At 41.6% G+C, this 25,804-nt stretch overlaps 1 protein-coding gene across 1 annotated transcript in view; it reads left to right on the top strand.

The window, feature by feature from the left end:
• citb (citron rho-interacting serine/threonine kinase b) overlaps positions 1-23,783 on the top strand; it is a 61,249-nt gene extending 37,466 nt beyond the window's left edge. Inside the window, exons 24-39 of the mRNA XM_028577652.1 lie at positions 4,184-4,354; positions 4,861-5,041; positions 6,353-6,441; positions 6,576-6,680; positions 7,024-7,193; positions 9,608-9,688; positions 10,043-10,178; positions 10,569-10,708; positions 10,814-10,906; positions 11,567-11,675; positions 12,093-12,221; positions 14,644-14,724; positions 14,814-14,892; positions 14,990-15,163; positions 15,471-15,756; positions 22,532-23,783. Coding sequence (XP_028433453.1) covers positions 4,184-4,354; positions 4,861-5,041; positions 6,353-6,441; positions 6,576-6,680; positions 7,024-7,193; positions 9,608-9,688; positions 10,043-10,178; positions 10,569-10,708; positions 10,814-10,906; positions 11,567-11,675; positions 12,093-12,221; positions 14,644-14,724; positions 14,814-14,892; positions 14,990-15,163; positions 15,471-15,756; positions 22,532-22,555 — 2,048 coding nt within the window. The 3' untranslated portion in view covers positions 22,556-23,783. The remainder of the gene's footprint in view (positions 1-4,183; positions 4,355-4,860; positions 5,042-6,352; positions 6,442-6,575; positions 6,681-7,023; positions 7,194-9,607; positions 9,689-10,042; positions 10,179-10,568; positions 10,709-10,813; positions 10,907-11,566; positions 11,676-12,092; positions 12,222-14,643; positions 14,725-14,813; positions 14,893-14,989; positions 15,164-15,470; positions 15,757-22,531) is intronic.
• Positions 23,784-25,804: the final 2,021 nt, after the last annotated feature.

Below are 25,804 nucleotides of genomic sequence, written 5' to 3'. Positions count from 1 at the left end.
TTGTCATATAAGGCGCGTTTCCTGTTGCCGGCGGGGGTCGCTATGACCAAAAGTCAATTTTGGCCTGTATATGTCCTCAGGCCTGGACTCTTGTCAAATGTGAGAAATTTCGGGCAGATATGACAATGTACACTAAAGTTACAACAACTTCGATAATCGATAAATGTTCAAAATGGCCGCCACGCCCACACCGTTTGACAAAAGTTTTTCTTTTAATGACTTTTCATCTTTAAGGTGTTGAGATGGTACAGACCAAATTTCAAAGTCCATCGGATTAAATCTCTAGGAGGAGTTCGTTAAAGTATAGCACCTCGACTTTTAGGTCTACTTCCTGTTGCCACTGGGGCGCCATGACTTTGAGCCAATATCGGCCTGTAGATGTCATCAGGTTTGGACTCTTATGAATCCTGAAAAGTTTTGAGCCAATTGGACAATGTACACTGAAGTTACACTCACTTCCAGTTTCGATGGCGAAACGCACAAAATGGCCGCCCCGCCACGGCCATGCCCTATGACGAAAAGTTTTTCTTTTCACAACTTTTCGTCTTTAACGTCTTAAGATGGCTCAGACCGAGTTTGAAGTTGATCGGATGAAATCTCTAGGAGGAGTTCGTTACAGTACGACCAGTGGTTAAATTGGCTTTTGTAGGGAGGGGGAGCCCTTATTTACGGAGAATGGTCGTCATTCAAAATCGTGCCGTAAAATGACTTAATGTGTTTTTACACCAAATGGGCTCTTTTTCCAGTATTAATGTGTAAGGTAGGGTTGATTAGTTGTTCAAACAAAGAGAAATACTTTACAATTCACTTTATTATTTATTTTTTTTTAACCTTTTATAGGCTAATGTTAACAGGCAGGCAATGGATTTCACCTTCACCCTTGGAAAATATATGAAATTGAACATGTTTGAAAATATTGGTTGGCAAATATGTAAACATCTTTTTAAACAAGAAAATTATGTTGATTTAAGAGAATCAGAAACCACTATTATAGCCTTTTTAACAGTGATTGGCTGGCCCAGCTTGTTAATAGTCAGTGTATGTTCATTTTAGCTTCCAGTTTGTTAGATGGCACCAACATTTGGTCTAATAATAACTGGCCTGGCAACTCAAAGGCCAAGGTTTTGCTTCCAGATTTGTTTGGTGACTTATGATGTGGGAGTCTGGGGGTCCTCCCCCAGAATTCTTTTAGCATTAAACACTTCATTTTCTGCATTTTGGTGAATTTGTATGCACCTATTTCTACCTTTATCTTTATGTAAAGGGAAACATTAGGCTACAATCCAAATATAACAACATAATGGAAAATATTGCAGTAAGGCTGTCAGGAATTCTGTATTGCTTTCATCTATTTATTCTCCTTTAGATTGACTTTTCTAATTATATCTGAGTCAGCACACATGTAGCTTAGGCATCATTTATTCTTCCCTTTTTTGCATCTTTTGTTGGGGAAGTAACCTCCGTAAATGTGCATATGACAATTATTCACCTCAGTGATACATTATTCATTTAATGTTTTAATAAACCTCATGATTGTAATATTTCAGATGATTGAGCAAGATTTCTGCTCATGTCCAAAACTTTGTGCACATTCAAAATATAACTCATCCCATCTGTGCTCTCTGAGATTTGGAGGAGTCATGATATTTTGTGAAAAAAATAAAGTTGTAATATAGGCTATTACGAGAATAAAGTCACTATATTTTAGAAAATAATCTATAGGCTACCTGCACTGTAGTCTGCTGTGCATTACGTGATTGCTTGATTTTGTAGGGGGGCACTAGCGAGCCATTTTTGTGCGCCTATTCCCAAAACCCTTAAAATACGTACATTTTCATTACATTTTGATGCGACCGCCAATTTCGGTGAGTTTTTGAATACGTTAAGCCCCTCAAAAAGGCAATTAATTTGCCAGAAGAAGGAATAATAATTCCTTCATTTTCAATAGGGCCTTCGCCGCTGTCGGCGCTCGGGCCTTAAATATGATTGGTGTTATCGGGTTATCGCAACTGACTCACCTTTACATGTACTTGCCCCTGCACCATCTGTGAGCCAGTGACGTAGCGCTCTTCTTCTTTTCCTCCCTCTCTACTGGGCCTGAGTTATGTGGCTTCTGCAGGTTTTCAAGTGGGCAGTCTCCTTACTTGATATTCGTCTATTTAAACGCATGACATCTCGGGGTTGTGAGAGTGTGTGTGTGTGTGTGTGCACGTGTGTGTGTGTGCGTGTGTGTGTGGGTGTGTGTGTGTTTGGCACGTAGACCAGAGGACAATATCGGGTCTGAGGTTAGTGTGGGTTATCTCCTTTGGAAATTTAAGCTGTTTCTTAAGGTCTTCTCGTCATCTCCCAGTCGCTTGCTGTAGCCGGGAGTCCGTACCCTATTGCCCCTCATCTCTGCTGCTGCTACACTCTCCCTTGACCCGAGAAAGTGGATTAAACGGGGCCATTACAAAGTTGATTTGTCTTCTTTCTTGCCTGCTCTACACCAGCAGCCAACTGTGTCAGAATCTGGTCGTGTCGCCACAGGAATTTCCCATATGCCACACTTGACCGACATTAGGAGAGGACATGCTCAAGATTGGCTGGCTTTCTTACTTGTTAGATAGGCCACTCTTCCACACCGCTGTCATCCAGGTTTCAGCTTAAATGAGCATCTCCTTCACACTCTTTGTTGTTGAGTTCGGCCCAGTACCACTTCCCCAAGCTCTTCACCGGTTTCTCTCTGATCTGAAAGCAAAACCGAAACTGGACTCGCCCTCTCGTCAGTACAAGGCTTATGGATTTTGCAGGTTTGAACTCCAACTTTGCCCAATCGATGAGCTCAACCAATTTCTCTAAAATCCATCTCCCTTCAGGGACTGATCTAGCTGATAGTGAGGTCGTCCGTGAATGTTGGAAATGTCATGTTGGGCGTCTGTCGGATGCCACTTGCAGTACTGCACCACGATGTAACTTCTCTGCCGACTTGACGAAAAGGTTCATGGTTGTGGACAACGGAATCAGTAAGATTATGCACACAGTGACAATGCCCACCTCCAGTCCGTGCCCATCACTGGTGAAGTTCCTGTTTAGGGATGAAAGATCTCTCAGCAAACAACCAACCGTTAGCAAGGAAGTTCTTCCTCCATTCCACCCTCAGTGACTTCCTGATTTGTCTCCTGAGCCTCTCGCAATCCTTGTACACCTTGTACGGAATGCCACTTTGCCATAGTTGGTTCAGCTGGTTTGATACGTTTCTCCATCTCCAGGCTGTCCTTTCTCATGAGGTCACTGTGGACTTGACGGAGGTGCTCCTCCACCTCCTCCTTTGTTGCTCTCAACTCCGCTGATCTTTTGTCGCCCAGGAGTTTTGACCGATATTTGAATGGGTTCTTGGTGAAGGCCACCCTTTCCTTCCATCTGCCACTTCCTGCCCCTGCAGTGGCACTTAGCTCGGCACAAGATCTTAATGCGCCTCTTAGGATTGCTATCTCTTTCAGGCATCTGTTTTCCTTTGGCTGGGTGTTTGATCTGGCTTTCAGCTCTTTCTTTCCAAATCGATCAGTCCCTCTGATCTAAATGATTAAAGGCATGGCTTCTTCCTCACGTCTCCTGTAATCACTGTTTCCAGCACCTGGTTCACAGTAGAACCAGGACGCCGTCCACTACTCAACTCTAAGATGTTGTTGGCCCGTCACCAAGGTGGGTCTGATAATTATTGTAATTATATAAAACATGTTGCTATGAGTAGACTAATAAGTACATATTATGAGAAAGAAAAACTACAGAAAATACATACATTATCATTAATTTTCTGAATTGATTGCTTTAATATGATTTATTTTTTAAATCCAAAACATGTTTAGATAATTATCTACAAGTAAATATTTATGAAAACAAAGTACACACAGTAGGAAACTACTGTACTGACTGGATAATGCCTTTAAAATGCAACAGTGAGTGGGCACAAGCACAAGGGATTGATCAGATCAATATTCTTTTTCAAGCATCTTTGTTTCCAGAGTTTACTTGCTTATGCATTTTTCTAAACATCTTACAGTTCTTTTGGAAACTTTCTTTTGTTGAACTGATTTCATAAGGGGTATGGCATGGTGCACTGAGGTTTGGAAGTGATGGATGTACCTGACACGATAAGAATATGCTGGAGCAGCCTGCCCTCACTGTGTTCCCTGACTGTATTCAGAGTTTAGCCGCCGTTTGAAGGACAGTCAGAGAGACAGAGAGAGGGAGAGAGAGAGGGTGGTGCACCACAACACCCCTCACCGCTTCACAGTGGGACTCAACATGAGAGCTGCCAAGTGTACCGTGTGCCTGGATACTGTGCACTTTGGTCGCCAGGCTGCTACCTGTCTTGGTGAGTTACAATTGTGTTTCCAAGGGGCAGCCCTGAACCAAATGATCCACATTATCTCTATGTAAACGGAATAAAGTTAACATAGTATTATATTTGAATCTGTTGTCCCATAAATAAATGTAAAAATTTAAATTTCAGCCTTCCTATTATTTATTTTTTGTTATGTATTTTATATTGTATTCATGGAAATTATAATAAAGATGATGAATGGGAGTGTTATTATGATGTGTGAACACACGGCGATGGCTGCTGCTGTTGCCTCTCACTCATTCCCATTGGTCTGCCTAACCTTTTTTTATAACATTTTTTTGTCTGATTAGAGCCTTTCATTTTTCCAGACTTGTGTGAAACAAACATGTTTCATTTTTTTTTCATACTATATGTTTTTCTTTTTAGATGTTTAACTGACGAGCACTGTGCCGGTGGCGGCACAAAGAGGTGTGCAGAGGAGCCAAAAGCTTGTGTGGCATCGCTCTCCATAACAGTGTGTTTTTTTTTCTCCTCAGAATGTCACGCTTTGTGCCACCCAAAATGCTCCCCCTCCCTCCCAGCCACATGTGGCATGTCCAGCGACTGCTCCCTGCATTTGTCTGAGGGCCTGTGTCGGGACAAAGGCAGCGCCCAAGGCCAACAGCTCAAAGAGGCCAGCGGACACATGCACCTAGAGGGCTGGATGAAACAGCCTAGGTTAGTTATGGACACAATAATGTCATTGTTGAAGCTTTCCTCTCACTGCTCTGTGCCTTTCAGTTTTACTATTGAGGGTGCAGATCATGCATTGGGGCACCCACAGTTCCCACACATGACGTGACCAAAACAACGCTGATTCTTTTGATGGACAACACCATTTTGGTCTTTTTAATCACATGGGCCAGAGATGCATCCAGACTTTGTGCATAGGTACACGTCCACTAGCATCTTCACATGATGCTGTGTCTGACTGATACAGAAAAGACACAGGAAAAACTTTAATAAATAAGTAGAGACTTGCTGATGCATACAGAACTTTATACACAACGCAATGAGTTGCTGAATATCAGTCATACAACAAGTAGATCCGACCAGTCAATCTGATTGGTCGACTAGACATTTAGAAAGTGCTCAAATCAGCATGACAGCACATCCAGAGCCATTTTGAGCACACCTGGCGCATACCTTCAAATATTACACCGCCACTTCTATGTCAACATTACAGAGTTGAAATGTTTTTGAAACATTTGTATTCATGTAAATCGGGAACCACAGTGGAACACACAAAAGCTCTGAGCACTGAAAATGCTTGGATCAGCTGTGCCTGTGACTCGGCGCTATGTCAAAAATAGCTGCTAAATGTGAATTTCACAGACTTACAGGAGCTAAATCTGTGTCAATGGAGAAAACAAATGTCAGCAGATTAGTTACAACAAGATTGAGCTAGCAAAGTGGTTTTGTGTTTATATGTGTGGTAGATATTCAATTAGGGAAATGCTTTTTTTTGTTTTGAGAGCAAATTGCCCCACAATATAAATACAGTTTGATTATAACCTTTATTTTGTTGGTAACCGTTGTTGTATGATCGGTTATGGTTAGGGTTAGGGTTAGGGTTAGGGTTCTAAAACAATGTGGATCAAAAACTTGTAAAATCTATGCCAAGCAGCATCAAAGCTGTTCTGTAGACTTGTGGTAGCAACTACTAGGACACTTCACGCTGTATATCTGCCATCTTCACACCTATTAGTAAATTTCTCTCGAGGAATATACAGTAGTTTGTCTTTTGTACTCCCTCACTGTGGACTTGTGTCCTCCCCTCCCACTGATCAGGCAGGCCGATGTTACTGAAACACAAATCCTCTCAGGCACTCGTAGTTATGTGATGTCTGGCAAAGTCCGCCCAACTGGTACTTAAACCCATTCAAACAAAGGCATTTGTAGAGTTTCCTGCAAAAAAAAAAAAAAAACGTTGGATCCATGTCATCGTCTATGCTTTGTAGTAATACAGTTGCCTTGTGTGTTTTGCAGGAATGGGAAGCGAGGCCAGGGCTGGGAGAGAAAATATATGGTCCTGGATGGGACTAAAGTGTCCATCTACGAGATAGAGCCCAGAGAAGGTTGCTTTCTTTTACCTGTGTAACAGAACAACATGCAGCAACATTTCATAGATCTACCAGAGCAGATCAGTTGAACCTGACAAATAGTGCCAATAGTTACAAGCATGTTTTTTGTTTTTCTGTGTGTTATTCAGATTCAGTGAAGCCACTGGAAGAGTTTGACCTGTGTATGTCAGATGGAGAGGTGGTTGTTCATGGAGCAGTGGGGGCATCTGAGCTACCCAACACAGCCAAGTCAGGTACACTATACAAAGTGTGCTGTTCTCTGTATGTTGGAATCACTTTCCTAACATTGATTTACATTTATCCTATTTCCTCCCCTTTATCACTCGTGTTTATTTTTTTTTGGTCAAGTTTTGTCTTGTCTATACAAGACTTTATTGTCATATGCTAAACTTCTTTAGAAATGTATTTTAGAGGAGTAATGATTTCCAAGTTTGGCCTGGAGACCCCCAGGGGTCATGTACAGGGCTCCAGAGAGTCCAAGTAAAATGAATAATAGTTGGAATTTACTACAATTAACTAGAAACCATGAAAATACCATTCTGAAGGCATACCTTACTTGTGTTTCCGGTGTGTCAGATATTCCCTACGTCCTGAAGCTGGAGTCCCGCTGTCACACCCCATGCTGGCCTGGACAGTCAATTTGCTTCATGGCTCCCAGTTTCCCAGACAAACAGCGATGGGTGGCTGTCATGGAGTCCGTGGTGGCCGGGGCGCGAGCCTCGCGGGAGAAGGCCGAGGCCGACGCAGTGAGTATCTCTGGAGCAGGCCAGGGGCAACGTTGGGGCAATTGGCTCTCTCTCTGTCCTCGACGTCTGCTGGCGCAAATCATAAACCGCTATGGCCGCAGTAAACTCGCTGTTAAACTGTGTGGGGCCTATTTATGAGCAGCAGATGTTATATTCTTCAAGAATTGATTTCAAGACATTTTATGTTTTAACGGATAACCCCCAGTTCACTTATATGTGTCGTTAATTGTCCCCTTCTTCTCTCTTCCTCTATTCCCCTCCTCTCTGTCTTCTGCCTGTCTCTCACTGCTGTTTGTTGCTTTTTTTCATCATGCGACATTGTATGTCCGGTATATGGGCATGTTTTGTTGATTTGCTTTATTCTGCCCATTCCATTGGGTTTCATTGCACACATAGGCTGCTGTGTCCAAAAGACAAATGGTTCTGTCTCCACTGGTCCAGGTAAAAAGTTACAAAGATATAGACATAAGACTTACTGACATACACACACACACACACACACACACACACACACACACACACACACACACATACACACTGGCTAATCTTTCACGAGGCATGGAGTAGTGCATGTGTCTGCCCTTGTGTTGGTTGGTCATCTCCCCCCTGCTCTCACCTCACCTGCTGTGACCGCTCCTCACTCTCACTATCCTCTGCTACACTGTCATGTCCTGTGCAAACTCTGTGTTCATGTAATAGTTTGAATGTTGCTGAAATATGTTTTTGGGGTCCTGTTTTATAACCACAGTACACAGCTTCTCCCCAAGATGTTTGATCATCTTTGGGTTGATCCCCATCAGCTGTCCTGTCCACAGGACCAGGGATCAGACAGTGGGTTTTTACCTGCTGGTGTACTCTTTGTTTTGACCCTGCTGCCCCCTCTGCACACTCTTCAGTGACTGGGACTTAAGTCACAAACTGGGGAACATAAACTTGACTTTGATTTACAGTTTGGAGTATTTGGAGTTGACTGTGGCATATATCAGAATGATTTGAAAATGAATATTTTCTTCAACTTTCTCGCCAACTTTTGACATCTGACTTGAATGATTTCCTATGCTGCTGTCGCCTGTTCATCAACAGGTAAATTCAGGTTAGCCAATCAGAAGTCAGGGTAACTCATGCTATTAGACTTCATTTGTGATGGAATACATATTGACAAAACAACTTTATAAAGATTGTCAGTTCTTTGTTGAGCATTATATTATATATTATTATAATATTATAACATTTGCCATTTTATCAGAATAAAAGCGAACAGCAAATGTTATAATATTATTGATGTAACTTAAAATAGGATTTTTTTTTAAGCTGTGGCTGCTCATTTTGATAATTTACACTAATATCTGTAAATGCAATATGTAGATTTACAATTTTAGATTTACATACTAACAATGCAATGACGACTCACTTTGTACTTGTTTGACTGGAATCCTTGCTTTAACTTAAAACTGGAAACTGACTTGTGACTTGGTCCCACCTCTGACACAGTTGAAGGGGGACTTTGGTGTTTTTCAACCTGGACCCAATTTTCCTATGTGACTGATGAGAACAACAATTTTTTGAAATTGGTCAAGTATTAAGCAAGACCGCTGCAGTTGGCAGCAGCGAAACAAGCTGCAATGTAAGTTATTGGGAAATTGCAGACCTTCAATTTACCACCACAAAATTGCTGTTTTACCGCTGACTTAATATTCTAAGTGTCTGACAACATTATGGAAAGCATCCCTACATAGGATGACCTTTTTGTTAAAGAGTAAGCCCCTATTTGTCTAACATGAAAATCACTATGACAAAACCTACCAGATTCCATTTAAATAAACTAACTAGTAATTTTATCACAGTTTAACACACATTCAAAGTCGAAAGAAACAAAATGAAAACAGATCAAAATCTGTCTTGGTTCGTCTTTTCACTGTTCCAACCATCACCACTCTGGTTTTGTTGAAATAAACCCTTAATTTAAACATTTGCATGTGAAAATATGCTGGCTCTATACACGCTAAAAGTATAGAGTATGGAGTCTCGTGGGTTTTGCAATAGCAATGATTTTACATTTTACGTAAGAAAAAGGATTAGCTCTGTAGGGATCCTTTCCATAATGTTGTCAGACACTTTTAATAACAATCTGAGCCTGTCAGTGATAAAAACAGCACTTTTATTGGACGGAAATTGGCCGTGCGCATTTTCCTTAATACTGGACCAATTTCAAGGATTTTTGTTCACATAAGTCACTTAGACACCAACGCATGGGAAAATTGGGTCCATGGTTTAAAAATACCAAAATGACCCTTTAACCTGCACACAGTCCTGCAGCCGTCCAGCCCCCTCTGTTCTGCTCCTCTGCTGCCTGCCCCTGAGGTCGTGTTGAGGGCTCGGCCCCGCTGACCCCTCACCTCTCTCTGCTTTTACAGAAGCTGCTCGGAAACTCTCTCCTAAAGCTGGAGGGAGACGATAGGCTGGATATTAACTGTACCCTCCCCCTCACAGATCAGGTACCGATGTAGATCGCATTTTACTGGCTCACATTTATTGGAGAATTTATTTGGAGTACATGCAGTGTGCACATACATTAAACATGTTTTTGAATCATTTCTTAAATAATGAATCTGCTCATTTAAGATTTATTTTTTTTATTTTGGTCATTAAGATAACACACAGTAACATAATCCACAGTAACAGTTATGTTCAAAAGTAGAATCATTAATGAAGGGACATGGAGCACAGAGCAGATGCTCGGGGCGCACTGCCAAGGCTTGCCACATGTTGCTCCTGTTTGATATTTCACCGCGTTCCCCCGGAATATTCATGGTTGTGTTTATGATCAACGTTTTCTTGTGGCACTGCAGATAGTTCTGGTGGGCTCTGAAGAGGGTCTGTATGCCCTGAATGTTATCAAGAACTCTCTGACTCACATCCCTGGCCTGGGATCAGTCTTTCAGATCCACATCATCAAAGAGCAGGAGAAACTGCTGATGATTGTTGGTGAGATGTCCCGCTTTGTCATTTTCATTTGATTATAAATGTCTAATGAGCAGCAGAATTTGAGTCTAGACTTTTGGTTTGTTCAATGCAGGGAGTCAGTTTTGTTCATAAATCACGAAGCCAATATCCCCTGTCATAACTTCCTGCCTAATTGGCGCACTTGAGGCTCTACAATTATTCATCAAAAAAAAAAAAAACGTTGAAAGGCCACACTACCACTGTATTAATTCTAGTGAAACTTGAAGATATTCTTGTAGATATTCATCTTGTCACACAGTACAGAATGATGACGAATACGTGAATTGTCTTCTGTTTCTGGAACATCTGCTACTGTGTAACGTGTGTGTGTGTGTGTGTGTGTGTGTGTGTGTGTGTGTGTGTGTGCTGCAGGGGACGAGAGAGCGTTGTGTCTGGTGGAGATTAAGAGAGTGAAGCAGTCCCTGGCCCAGTCCCACCTGCCCAGCCAGTCCGAACTGGCTCCCTACATCTTTGAGACGGTGAAGGGCTGCCATCTGTTTGCTGCTGGGAGAGTAGGTCTTCCTCTCCTCTGTGAAATTTGAGATAAAGCTTTGCGACTTCAAAGTCCTTTCTTAAAAATGGGATCGTACAAACTGACGTCTACGTTCTCTTTACAGATAGACAACGGACCGTGTATATGTGCTGCTATGCCTAACAAGATAACCATTCTGCGCTACAATGACAATCTAAACAAGTACTGCATTCGTAAGGTGAATATGAAACTGTTAGTTCCATTTGTTTGCAATACATGTTAAGTCCTAACATGCAGTGGTAGGAGAGCACTTCTCTGAAACGGCATCCTAACACAATAAAACAAGACATGTAATTAGGTGAAGAAAATAATGGCAATACATATATCTTGATACCTGAGTTATGTAAATTAGAAACTGAAAAAAACAACATTTACACAAGCAGTGTAAGCCAAAAACAGAAGAGAGCAAATCATTTGGATGTCTTTCCTAATTAAAAAGTGTCCTGGTCACATACATTTATTCCTATGTTTTTATAAAAAGATCAAAACTCTCTGCCAAGGCATGCCCTATCTCATTTTTCAGATTATTCTGACACCACATGAATGCAGCACAAACGCCCTACATGCAATGTTATTGAAAATGAACACTGCGTTAACATTGCAATGTATCTGCCCCGGGATTCGGATCCCCTCCAAAATGTGATGGGTTCTTCCTTGGCCCGTGCTACATCCTTCCACCAAGTTTCGTGAAAACGGAAACCAGTAGTGGTTCCGTAATCCTGCTGACAGACAAACAAACGGACAAACCTGACCAAAAACAATAAGTGGAGGCTTTTGCCATCATAAAAGTTTCTTGTACCATGTCTCATATCTCATATCTCCATTGGTCATCTTACAGGAGATTGAAACTCTGGAGCCCTGCAGCTGCATCCACCTGACCAGTTACAGCATCATCATCGGCACCAACAAGTTCTACGAGATTGAGATGAAGCAGTTTGTGCTCGAGGGTGAGGACGTTGGGGGAGAATATTGCTGTGGTTTTAGAAAAGCATAACACAACACGAAAAAACTTAAAATTTGTTAAAAAAAAAAAATAAATAGCCATCCTTTTCTTTTATTTCTTGCAGAAACATGACATTTACATACATGTTTTATGTAGGAATCTATTGATGTTGATGTCTGTGGTGTACAGACCTTGATCAGTTGGTTGCAAGCTGTTATTGTAATGTATTATTTACCTGCACAAAGAAACAGGCTATTAGGGTTAATCAGAGGATAACATGTAAGATTCGCCTGACCGAACAGGTCAATAAGTCAATTATGTTTGCAGGATAACTGCTCAGTGAAACCTTGAACCCCTTCCTTTGGGGTAAATAAAGACATAGAATTTCCAAATAGTGTTTGACCCGCTTCGTCCACTGCAGAGTTCCTGGACAAGAACGACGTGTCACTAGCCTCAGCAGTGTTTGCAGCCTCGTCCCACAGTTTCCCCATCGCCATCATGCAGGTGGCCAGCAGCATGCAGAAGGAGGAATACCTGCTGTGTTTTCACGGTGTGTTTGAATTAACGACTACTCCACACGCGCTGTTTCTGTGCTTCGCTGTTAACAACACGAGATGGTAAAGTGTATTATTGTAGTGGATAAGATACAAGAGGGCCCACTCTTCACTGTGGGTCAACAACCACCAGTGTAACACAAAAGTATGTTTTTAGGGTTTTAAGGTTGTTCCTGTACTACTATGCTATAAAATCAAGTCATACAATTGAACTTTGTAAAGGTGGGTGACCCTTATCTTTTGTGTATCTTTTAATTTGACACTGTCAGTGACCCTACTGCATGCACACAAGACCAGTGGTGGAAGAAGTATTCAGATCCTTTACTTAAGTACAAGTACTAATACCATACTGTAAAAATACTCTGTTACAAGTAAAAGTCCTGCATTGAAAATGTTACTTAATGCTTTGGCTCATAACACAGTGACAGTGATACCAGGTTTAGCTCACAAGAAAGAAAGTAGGCTAAATTACCGTATGCAACACTTGACATCTGTAACTTAAGCAAAACATATATGTATATGTATATATATGTATATATGTGTATGTATATATATATATATATATATATATATATATATATATATATATGTGTATATACATATACACATATACACATATACATATATATGTATATGTATATATATGTGTATATACATATACACATATATATATATATATATATATATATATATATATATATATATATATGTATATATATGACCTCCTGGTAACGCTAACTCAGTAATCTACAGTGGGTACAGCACCGTAAAGAAAAGACTTTTTCGACAGCAGGTGTGTTAAAAACTTTTGTCCAAAGCGGCCGCTAGAATCAACACAAACTGAAAGCAAAAATATGAAAGTATCATCAGGAAAATGGAATTAAAGTATTAAAAGTAAAAGTAATCAATGCAGAAAAATTCTCACATTTTAGAAAGTGGATACGATCCAAACTGTTCAATTCAATTTTATTTATAGTATCAAATCATAACAAGAGTTATCTCAAGACACTTTACAGATAGAGTAGGTCTAAGTAAGTAAGTAAGTAAAATTTATTTATGCAGCGCTTTTCACAGACAGGGTCACAAAGTGCTTTGCAATGTGCATAGACAGTAAAACATAATAGAAAAATAGTCTAAGAATAAAATAAAGTAAAAATACAACAGATCAAATTATCAATAGATAAAAGACAGAGGTTACCCAAAAGCTAGCCTGAACAAGTGAGTCTTCACCTGTCCCTTAAAACAGTCCACATTCTCAGCAAACCTAATGCTGGTTGGCAGAGCATTCCAGAGTCTGGGTGCCATAGCAGCAAAGGCTCTATCACCACATGTCTTCAGGGAGTGCGTGGCGTGGATAGCAGATTTTGGTTGATAGACCTGAGAGACCAGGAGGGGGTGTGTAGGCGAATTATGTTGGCAAGATAAACAGGGGCCATGACCATGTAGAGCTCTATAGGTTATGGTGAGAATTTTGAATTGGATCCTGTAGGTCTAGACCGCACTCTGTAACTTACAAAGACCCAACAATTCCAGTAATTCCCAGAAGAGCGAGCATTTAGTGCGACAGTGGCGAAGAAAAACTCCCTTTTAGGGAGAAACCTCGGACAGACCCAGGCTCTTGGTGGGTGGTTGTCTGCCAGTGCTGGTTGGGGGGGTATGATGAACAGTGGCAATAATAGTCACAATAAAGATAATGGAACTATGATTAGAAATAGTAGTTGTTGTAGTAGTTCATGGCGTAGCAGGGCACTGCAGGGCTTAGCAGGACATAGCATGACGTAACAGGGCGTACCAGCGCATAGCAGGGTGTACCAGGGCGTAGCAGGGCACCTAGCAGGACCACGGCGACAGCTGCCACCATGATTTAGGTGCCACCCTAATCCAGGGGCGAGAAACCATAAGGGCTCCAGGGAACAAACTCCCCAGAGCTAGGTTAGTAACAAGCATTTTGCCCACAGATGAAAAGAGAGAGGAGAGAGGAGCTCAGTGTGTCAAAGGAAGGAAGTCCCCCGGCAGTCTAAAACTATAACAGCATAGCTAAGAGCTGCAGAGAAGCAGAGATAGGTTCTGTGTTTAATGGTTTAATCATTTCAGCTGGACTTATAGGCTTACATATTGTTGGGTAGTTTAATTTATAATAAAACATCTTATTTTATAAACTACATGTGTTTTGTGTGCAAAAGTCTAATTAAAGCTGTCAGATGAACGTAGTGGAGTAAAAAGTGCCATGAAAAGAAAATAAAAAAATAAAAAAAAAAGAGTAAAGGACAATTACCTCAAATTTGCACTCAAGTACAGTACTTGAGTAAATGTACTTGGTTCCATTCCACCACTGCACAAGACTTGTGTCCTGTCTTGAGTTTAGACACAATAAGAGGCGCACAGAGGAGCGTATAATAACTTTTCTTTGTGTGGCAGAGTTTGGAGTGTTTGTGGACACATACGGGCGAAGAAGTCGCACTGAGGAAATTAAGTGGAGCCGTCTGCCTCTGTCCTTTGGTAAATACACTTTTTTAACTCCTAGTGCTTTACAATGCATCAATACAGCAAGCAGCAATACAGCATCAAGTGTTCTCTCTCTGGTGCAGCCTACAGAGAGCCCTACCTGTTTGTCACCTACTTCAACTCTCTGGACGTCATCGAGGTGCAGGGACACGCTGCTCTGGGGTGAGACAGACCGGCTACCTAGGGCTATTTGGAAAAAACTTTGGCTGAGATTTTGGTTGTTTGGCTATATTTCCCACATTACTGTCTGTACTTCCAGTCCTACCGTGCTGGCTCACCTGGACATCCCCAACCCTCGCTACCTGGGCCCAGCCATCTCCTCCGGGGCCATCTACCTGGCCTCCTCCTACCAGAACAAACTGCGGGTCATCTGCTGTAAGGGAAGTCTGATCAGAGAGTCTGGAGAGCTGCAGAGGACCGGCTCCAGCAGAGGGTCAGCTCCCTTCCTTAGTTTAAACAACAACAAAGAGAGAGAGAAAAAATACAGATTTTATATTATAGTGTGTAGGTGGATTAAAAACACTTGAACACCTACAAAACACTTGTAGAAAAACATGTTGCCTTAAAACACATTTATTGAAAACTGTCAGTTCAAATTCACAAGTAGAAACCCCATTGTTTTAATTGGATAGGCCAACAGTGCCATCTGCTGTAAAAATAGCCAATCTTCTTTCCTGTTTCTTCCAGACGGTTGGTTTTCACACTAACATTGTCAGACACTGTTGTGTTTTCTACAGTAGTCCCAGTAAGCGAGGCCCCCCCACCTACACAGAGCACATCTCCAAGCGTTTGACCTCGGGCCCCGGCAGCCACGACGGCCTGCATCGGGAGCCCAGCACTCCCCATCGCTACCGGGAGGGCCGCACTGAGTTCAGACGGGACAAGTCTCCCGCCCGGCCGCTGGACAGGGAGAAGTCGCCCGGCAGAGTGCTCGACAGTCGCAGGGAGAGGTCACCTGGGAGATTCGGAGACAGCACCCGACTCCATGCGGGGTCTGTCCGAACACAGCTCGCCCCTGTTAACAAGGTACTGTTGGAGGGCCGTCCTGGTGGCTCAATTCACTTTTATTTATAGTGTTAAAAATCACAACAGGAGCTATCTCAGGAAACTTTACAGATAGAGTAGGTCTAGACCAAAATTTCCCACGAGCAAGCATTTGGTGCGACAGTGTGGCGAGGAAGAACTTGCTTTAAACCCTCGGACAGAGGGTGGCCACCTGCCGCTGCTGGTTGGGACACAGAGACACTGATATACAGGAAATACGATTCATAATAAGTATAGCAGTTGGCATGATGCTCCGTGGCACTTATAGTAACAATAAATATAATAGAACGATGACTAGAAATAATAGTTGTAGCAGTGCATGGCGTCGAGCAGGACCACGGCAGCAGCTGCCAAAGATGATCTATGATATAGCGTATAACTGAATATCCCTGGTTCTTCCTTTGCTACCTGTCTGTCTTATCGATCAACTGTTCAATTAAATACAAAAAGATACAACAAACAAGCAAAAACCCACACAACACAGGGAGGTCCCATTACTGAACTTTAGTATGCACTTACATTTGTAGTTTAAACTACTGGTTCTAACCGTTTCAACTTGTGACCCTTAATAGCCCAGCCCATGTCTATTTCTGACCCTGGTCATATGTTGTAGGTCTTCAGGGGCGGATCTACAGGGGGGCAAGGGAGGGGTGGGGTGGCAGCCGTTCTGTAGAGAAGAGAGAGGCTCAGGGATGGGATGGTTTGGGCTCTTAAATCATGCAATAGGTTGTTTCAGTCAACAGTCAATATGTAACATAAATTTTCAACCAACAATCAGATGTGACGTTATTGAAAGTGAAAGTTGCCTTACTTTGTTATGAGATGATAAATGAATGTCACAATTGGTTAATGTGATCAACTTTGCATTTAAAAAAAAAAGAAAAAAAAAAAAAAAAAAAAAAAAGTATAGGCTGATGTTAGTTTTGTGTGCCTTCACAACAAAGACGACTGAAGAAGAGAGAGAGAGAAAGAGCTCAAAGAAGCAGCTAAAAGATCTGCAACTTTGCAGAGCTGGATTAAAACCTCCAGCAGGCTGGCTGTGAGAGAAGCATTTGATAATGTCAAGCAACCATCCTACATTATTCATTTCATGTGAAGTTGGCTAATAACTCATTAAAAACAAATGTGTCATTAATAATAAATACACAGTTAATTGTGTCTGTTGCCGTATATTATGGCATTGTGAATTAGTTATTATTTTATGTATACCAAGAGCTCCAGTTCACAGAGCATTTGAGAACCTGGGGATTGAGTAAAATACATTTACTAGCTGTAGCCATGTTGTAATTGTTGTTTATAATATATATGCTACTGTAAATAAACATAAATATTATTTTGTGGTGCCAAATCATAACAATGGTTATCTCAACCAGAATCACTGAGTGCAGCCACAGTCTAAAGGTCAATTGGCAGCACTAGTGTCAGTGTTCATGTCACTCAGTGACATGACATGTTTTCAGTTTTTCCATTTGGCTGTGTATATGTTATAGGGTTAGATATGTAAAGATTTACATATATACATAGATTATCTAATGATGTTTTACAGTTTCTCTATCATAGCATTTGTTTGACCTTTTGTTTGATCATAATTACTGATAAAATAAGACACATTCTGTTCTATTTTCTGCTCTATTTGTCTGTATCAGTAAATATGATCAAGCCATTTAATTCAATTTCAGCTAGTGAACAAGTGTTCACTCTTCTCAAGACACTTGGCAGATAGAGTAGGTCTAGACCACACTCTATAATTTACAAAGACCCAACAATTACCCCCCAAGAGCAAGCATTTGGTGCAACAGTGGCGAGGAAAAACTTCCTTTTGGGCAGAAACCTCAGACAGGCCCAGGCTCTTGGTGCCGGGACACAGAGACGGCTACAGATATAGAGAATTATGATTCATAATAATTATAGCAGTTGGTATGATGAACGGTGGTAATTATAGTCACAATAAAGATAATGGAACTATGACTAGAAATAATACATGTGGCAGTTGAGGGTCGGAGCTGGGTGTTGCGGGGCGTAGTAGTAGTAGCAGAGTGCGTTTACATAATGGGGGTTCCCATGTACCGTCTTCCCCTGCCACCCTGCCAAGATCTCTCGCTACCCCTTTGCCCCCCCATGTCAAATTTTCTAGATCCGCCAAAGCAAGAATACAGGGAATAAAAGAAAAAGGTGTGCAAGCAGCAAAACATGGCAATAAAACATAATGGGACATACGATATCAATGAAAAATGTTGAAAGAACAATATAATACATTTATTATTAGTTATCAATTCATTATTAATTAATAATGATTATAGTTCTAACATGAAATATTAAGATACAGTATAGAGATGAGATAACGTGAGACATTACCTATAGTAGCAAAGCTATTCTAATATTGAATATTGTTAGATTTGATTATAACCCATGGTTCATATTGCATCGTAACACTCTTGATTTCTTCTTGCTGATCATTTCATTTGTCCATCGTATTGTCAGATCACAAGTACACTTCCAGGATCTGTATCCATACGCCTCCCTGAAGTTGTACTTGAGCGTAAAATGTATCTGGACACAAGTGTGCAAAGAGAAATAAATCTCCAAAGTCTTGTCTGTGAAAGTCGCAAGCAAGTTTCTCTGCCGTATTTCAACCTGATCTCACAGAATTCCGTGAAATGAACACGGCCCCTTAACTCAAAATCTGTGGCAGTTTCACAGAATGGCCGAAAATTCCGTGATGGGCCCACGGAACAATTCCATGAAATTAACACGGCCCCTTTAGTCAAGGAAAAGGTTGTGGCGGAACAACAGGACGGTTGGGTTTAGGAAAAAAACAACGTACGGTTGAGTTTAGTAAAAAAAGAAAGCGACAGTTCGGTTTAGGAAGTGTGACATGCGGGAAACGATCCCATCCACCACCACAACCGACCTCCTTACGCGGATTTTCGGGCTTTCATACTACTCGCTACCGTAGTCGCTCTTAATGCTATGTCATCCTCTTATTGACTTTACATTGGCATTGTTTTCCGTGGTGGCCACATGGAATTGTCCAACATGGCATCATGACTTTGCGTAAACATACACGCCACTTTCCTAAAGCCAAATGGCGTGTTATCTATATGCATTTTGAGCTATCCACGTGTATGTCTACGCTGTATACAGATAAACATACAAACCACGTGGCGTCGCCACGTTGCGTGTTATCGCGAGAACGTGCCGTACTATCGTGAGAACGTCAAAACACCACACGTGGGACGCAATCTCGGCTCTCCTGGGTTTAAGTCCTGTGTTTTACCCATCCACCACCCCAATCAACCTCCCTCTGCGGACTTACATCCTTTCATACTACTCGCTACGGCAAAAATTCACACGTAATGTAGGTCAATGGCGGCCGAACGGCGTTGATAAACACGCTAAAAAGCGATTATGCGTCTGGATAACACGCCAAAATGGCATACAAATTGGCATGTCATACATACGCCACTTTATGAGATCAGTCTGGAATTTTCACACATTCCGTGCCACCACCACGAAATGAGCTGTTAACAGTTCGTGATCATTTTACGGAATTCTGTCATATCTTAAGGATAATTCTGGCAATATTTTATATTTTTCTTATTGTCAACCAATTCCATCTAAAGACCAAAACCAACAATAGATTGGTTCTAATAAGAAGTATAATCTGTGTTGCTGTAGCCTGATACAGTATATCACCTTCCTCTGAGCCATGGACTATTATACTATAATGAACCGATGAGCCACACCGTTTCACTGTTCCTTCATCACCATGGAAACACACTGTAGTTTATTTTTGACTCAATCGCACAAACACCGTCCTGCTGCTGTAAATACTCCAAATGTGTATTTATCCGCACCTGAAAATAGTTCTCAACAAATGCATTAATTACTCCTGTTTGAGTAAAATCTACAGTCTCTGCATTTTTCTTAAAGGTCCTATGACATGCTACTTTAGACCTTAGTGGTCCCCTAATACTGTATCTGAAGTCTCTTTATATAGACCTTAGTGGTCCCCTAATACTGTATCTGAAGTCTCTTTTATATAGACCTTAGTGGTCCCCTAATACTGTATCTGAAGTCTCTTTTATATAGACCTTAGTGGTCCCCTAATACTGTATCTGAAGTCTCTTTATATAGACCTTAGTGGTCCCCTAATACTTTATCTGAAGTCTCTTTATATAGACCTTAGTGGTCCCCTAATACTGTATCTGAAGTCTCTTTTATATAGACCTTAGTGGTCCCCTAATACTGTATCTGAAGTCTCTTTTATATAGACCTTAGTGGTCCCCTAATACTGTATCTGAAGTCTCTTTATATAGACCTTAGTGGTCTCCTAATACTGTATCTGAAGTCTCTTTTATATAGACCTTAGTGGTCCCCTAATACTGTATCTGAAGTCTCTTTATATAGACCTTAGTGGTCCCCTAATACTGTATCTGAAGTCTCTTTATATAGACCTTAGTAGTCCCCTAATACTGTATCTGAAGTCTCTTTTATATAGGCCTTAGTGGTCCCCTAATACTGTATCTGAAGTCTCTTTTATATAGACCTTAGTGGTCCCCTAATACTGTATCTGAAGTCTCTTTTATATAGGCCTTAGTGGTCCCCTAATACTGTATCTGAAGTCTCTTTTATATAGACCTTAGTGGTCCCCTAATACTGTATCTGAAGTCTCTTTTATATAGACCTTAGTGGTCTCCTAATACTGTATCTGAAGTCTCTTTTATATAGGCCTTAGTGGTCCCCTAATACTGTATCTGAAGTCTCTTTTATATAGACCTTAGTGGTCCCCTAATACTGTATCTGAAGTCTCTTTTATATAGACCTTAGTGGTCCCCTAATACTGTATCTGAAGTCTCTTTTATATAGGCCTCAGTGGTCCCCTAATACTGTATCTGAAGTCTCTTTTATATAGGCCTCAGTGGTCCCCTAATACTGTATCTGAAGTCTCCCAAAATTCAGCCTTGGTGCAGAAATACAGCCACTAGAGCCAGTCCCACAATGAGCTTTCCTCAGGATGTGCCATTTCTGTGTCTGTAGCTTTAAATGCTATTGAGGAGGAGAAAGGGGGGGGGCAAGGTGGAGGGTGGGGGTGTGGCCTTGACCAACTGCCACTTTGCTCGTTTGCAAGCCATGATGTCTCTCTCTCATGGGCGGGCCAAATTCTCTGGGTGGGCAAAGCAGAGAAAGGGGAGCTAAGCTTTCCCCTTATGATGTCATAAAGGGAAGATCCCAGATCTTCATTTTCTCAAAGGCAGAGCAGGATACCCAGGGCTCGGTTTACACCTATCGCCATTTCTAGCCACTGGGGGACCATTGGCAGGCTGGGGGAACTCATATTAATGTTAAAAAACCTCATAAAGTGAAATTTTCATGCCATGGGACCTTTAAGTTAAAATTCTGATCAAGGGAAAAACTGCTCAGATGTAAGAGCTGGAAAGATTAATCTATCAATCAATTAGTTGTCAACTATTAAATTAATTGCCAACTATTTCAAAAATCCTTTTGGAGTAATTTTTTATGAAAAATTCTCTGATTCCAGCTTCTTAAATGTGAATATTTTCTAGTTTCTTCTCTCCTCTGTGACATCTTTTGAGTTGTGGACAATACAAGACATCTGAGGACGTCATCCGTGGCTTTGGGAAACACTGACATTTTATAGACCAAACAACTAATCGATTAATCAAGATAATAAAATAATCGTTAGTTGCAGCCCTACAGATGTGAAATACATTTGATTACAAAACTATGAAATTAACAGTACAAGAATATTTAATATGAATAAGCACACTCTGTTCCAACTGACATTTTTAGATATTAAAGTGATGGTTCGGAGTAATTTCAACCTAGGCTGCTTTGCACCTTGACCTCGAGCCAAACACCCCCCCAGAAGCTTTTCTCCCTTGTTATAACGTTGGTCGAGTTAGCGTTATCAGCTAGTTAGCATAGTGCAGGCGTTAATGGATCCACGTTTGTATCTTGTAAGTTACCCCACTAATAATGCCCGGAATGATACCAAACTTCTACAGTAGTACAAATAGTTTCTGTACTTATAAAATTTAGAAAGTTTGTAACTACACCAGAAGTATATTTAAATAACACTTGCCTGATGGATACTCCTCTCTGCTACTGCGCTATCGCGCGAGATCACGCACAGAGCACATCTATTGCCGGAAGAGACTACCAAGCAAGAAGCGAGAGAACAGCAGAATAGATCAAGAAAATGGCGGAGTCAGAGGTGAGCATCGAATGCGACGATGAGTGGCTCAATTTGGAAGGTCGCCCGTACCTATTCGTGTCTGAATACACAGACGAGGAGCTACAACTAATGGAGGAGAATCGGAGTGCTAGCAGCGCTAGCTACCAGCGCTAGCAGCAGACAGTAGAAGGCAAGTGCTTTTTAAATAAACTCCTAGTGTACTTACAAACGTTCTAATGCCCTCGTTTTATGAGTACAGAAACTATTTGTATTACTGTAGAAGTTTGGTATCATTCCGGGCATTAATAGTGGGGTAATTTACGAGATACAAACATGGATCCATTAGCGCCTGCTGTGAGCCATTCGGCTGATAACACTAACTCGCCCAATATTAGACCAAGGGGAAAAAAGCTTATGGGGGGGGTTGTTTGGCTCGAGGTGATGGTGCAAAGGACCCTAGGGTGAAATTACTCCGAACCATCACTTTTATACAGTACACTGAATCCAAACGGCCCCACCAGCGAATTAGCCCCTTTGCCCCCTGTTGTTGTCTTGCAGGTGTGGGATCAGTCGTCGGTGTGAATCCAGTTCCGCGCTGCTCCTGACTGGATGGTCGAAGAGAAACTATGGGGAAACCATCGATCCACTCTTGAGTGCAAGCACACACACATGCACACAAACACATCGCTCAGGCTGAACGTCAGCCCCCATTGCCTGTACATAGTGCTCAGTGCATCAGTTCCTCGTTCGACAACACGTACACCTGCACTGGGAGACGTCTCCTGCGACAATCCTCTCTTTTCTGACACGTGCTTTCATGGGAGAAATCCCGCGGTAGATTTGGTGGCAGGGAACCTACGCTGATCTACAGGGTCAAGAGAGTCTACTTTATGATACGTAAAGTTGTAAATATATTGCCGTCTGAGTTTTTATAGATAAAGGGAATAGTCGGCTGGAAAGCCACGTCTATTTTTTTTAAAAAGAGTTTCTAAAAGACGTTGCAGGGAGATTACTGATGTCGTTAGTTACGAAATTCAAAATCTCAACATTTCATTAGAATCCAAAGTTATCATTTTAGTTGTTTTTTTTCTCTGTTCAGAGAATCAAACCAACATTTAATTGCGCACATAAATCCTGATGAGGAAGAGGTCACTTTGCAGGAGGCAACACTTTGCACATGAGATTGGATATGAACAGGAGTTAAAAAGCTCGTTCTTGTTACATGACCAGTCGTCTTTCTTTGGATCAAAATGTACAGTCCTCTTGACTCAATAGCCTTTGAAATATAATTACATTTGAATGCTTTATTGACAGTCGTCATCCGGCCATACTTTGTAAAAACAATTAGTAAGCAATGTTTTTGCTCCAAGTGTTCCTTGTGTTGTTTATAGCAAACCTAAGATCAAGAAGCACGCAGCTCTGCCTCTGATTGGCCGACGCTGCCTCAGCTTGCTCTTAGCCCGCCGCTGCTGCTGCTGCTGCTGCTGCTGCTAGTTCTGGTACAGATGTCCTGTTCCTGTGCAGTGATATGAAGTCTAGTATTCGTCAGGGGTTGTCACTTCCTAGTATTGTTTCTTTAGAGCCAGTAAGAACACCTCCATTCGTCACATCAGTGAGCATGACTAACTTAGAGCAGCACTTGTGGCTTTTTTTTTTCGATCTTGATTCTCTCTCTTGGTTGTTCTTTTCTGTCAAGTATTCACTTGAATTTGCATTCAGTAAGTAGACGTTGATGTTAGACAGTAACTTAAAGATTTTCTTGATTTTTAGAGATGTATACCAGTACATGCATTAAACATGATTAAAGTGTCTTGACTGCTTTCTTCTGTGTGTGCGTGTGTGTGTGTTCTTGTTTATCTATATTCGTGGGGTCCAAAAACCGGGAATACAGTATACTTGTGGGGTCTGGACAGCTTTGTGGGGCCAAAATGCTGGACCCCACAACTTTAAAGGGGCTGTTTGAGGGTTAAGACTTGGTTTTAGGATTAGGGTTGGAATTAGGTTATGGTTAGGGTTAGGCATTTGGTTGTGATGGTAAAGGTTAGGGTAAGGGGCTAGGGATTGCGTTATGCCAATGGCGGGTCCCCACAAAGATATTGCCACGCACTCTGTGTGTGTGTGTGTGTGTGTGTGCGTCCGTGCGTGCGTGCGAGTGTGTGTGTGTGTGTTTTCAGCTGCAGGTATGCCGTCACGCGTCAGCTTTAATCAGTGAGAGCAGATATCAGGTACTGCTAGCAGACAACAGATTAGGTTTATCTAGTTTATTTTTTTCCTTCAATTCTACAACAATGTAATGCTCTTTAAAGTAAATCCGACAAAACAAAATATCCAGACTGAACAAGGAGCACTTGTTGTTACAGGAAATTGCTATGTACAGCTACACACTCCTCTGACAGACATGAGAAGGTTCAAAGTGCTTATCAAACAGAAGGGGGCGAAAAAAAAAAAAAAAAAAAAAAAGAGAGGAAAATCAAACAAAAGCACGAGTGATCCCTTTGTGAGAGACCCGTAATAAAACTGCTTGGCACCAGTCTCCACCAAAAGAGAGACAGACACACACACACACACACACACACACACACACACACACACACACACACACACACACACACACACACACACACACACACAATGCATTCACACGTACACACTCTCGTCAAGTGACTACTGGGCCGTTGCAGTGACGCCTCTGACAGAGCACGTCAGCGTGAGTGAAGAGAAAAACATAAAAAAATAAAATAACATATATCAAAGAGGAAAAAAGAAGCACAGCAAGGGATCATACTGGCAACATGTACGTTAACTGATGACCTGTTTACCACATTACCCGACCGTCCCGTCCCTCCCTCCCACGTACAACCACCACCCACAATGCTCGGTACAATACTGAAAAGCACCGCACACTCTCAACTTTATTTTGATGCACTCTGTGGCAGTGTCTAGTTCATAATGTCATGTGCAAAAAATTGCGTTTTTTTTGTTAGTTTTTAAGACATTTCACATTCATGGATTGCAGAACAAGCTTTGTGCCCCACATGCCTGTGATGGTGGTGAAAATACAGCGCAAGGGTTCATGCTGCCAGTGTGTCTGTGGGGGCGGGGGTTGAGCGAAAGAGCTTTGGCCTCAGACTGGGCTGAAAAAGGGACATCATTTATGCCCCACATTTAGCCATCGTTTTCAAATCAAGTCTGTTGGTAGTCTGTATTTAAGAGATCATGAATTATGAAGGCCAGCATTTTCTTTCAAAATTCAGGACATAGACACATAAGTTTGGGAGGAGTGTGAAGCCTTGGAATAAATCATCCGTAGAATAGGGGCACTGATCTGGGATTGAAGGCCATCGTTACATCACCATTATAAATTTAAGATGTCAAAAAAAAAAATCAATATTCTGGTTGCAGATATTCCAGCAGTAGTCCAGTTTATCTATGTATTATCTATTATCTATGAGAAAACGGAGAGAGGCTGGATCAGGGTCAAACCAAAATTTGAATTAGCTGCACCTTTCACGCAGCAGTTCCATCTCAAATAAATTCACGTTGGAACAGTTAACGCCCCTTTCGTTGCCGTGGCATCGCTTGTCCAATTGTTTTTGTAAATATTAATTGACAGAAATGACAGGGTCTCATCTATGAGGGCCAAACAAATCGCTGTTTTTCTATTTCTATTTGAAAGACCGAAGGTCGAGCTGTTGAATGAGACGCGTCGACCACTTCCACAGGAGGGCAGTGAGGACAACAAACACTTGGAAGCCTGTCGTTGCTGTGCCCACTCAATCACCTGCCCACCATATCACACAAGATTGTGTGCTGTACCTTCAATGCTCCAGC

Source organism: Perca flavescens, chromosome 5, assembly GCF_004354835.1.
Source record: "Perca flavescens isolate YP-PL-M2 chromosome 5, PFLA_1.0, whole genome shotgun sequence".
In the NCBI taxonomy this organism is placed as follows: Eukaryota; Metazoa; Chordata; class Actinopteri; order Perciformes; family Percidae; genus Perca; species Perca flavescens.
The sequence above is the reverse complement of the archived record's forward strand: the minus strand, read 5'-3'. Positions and strand labels throughout refer to the sequence as shown.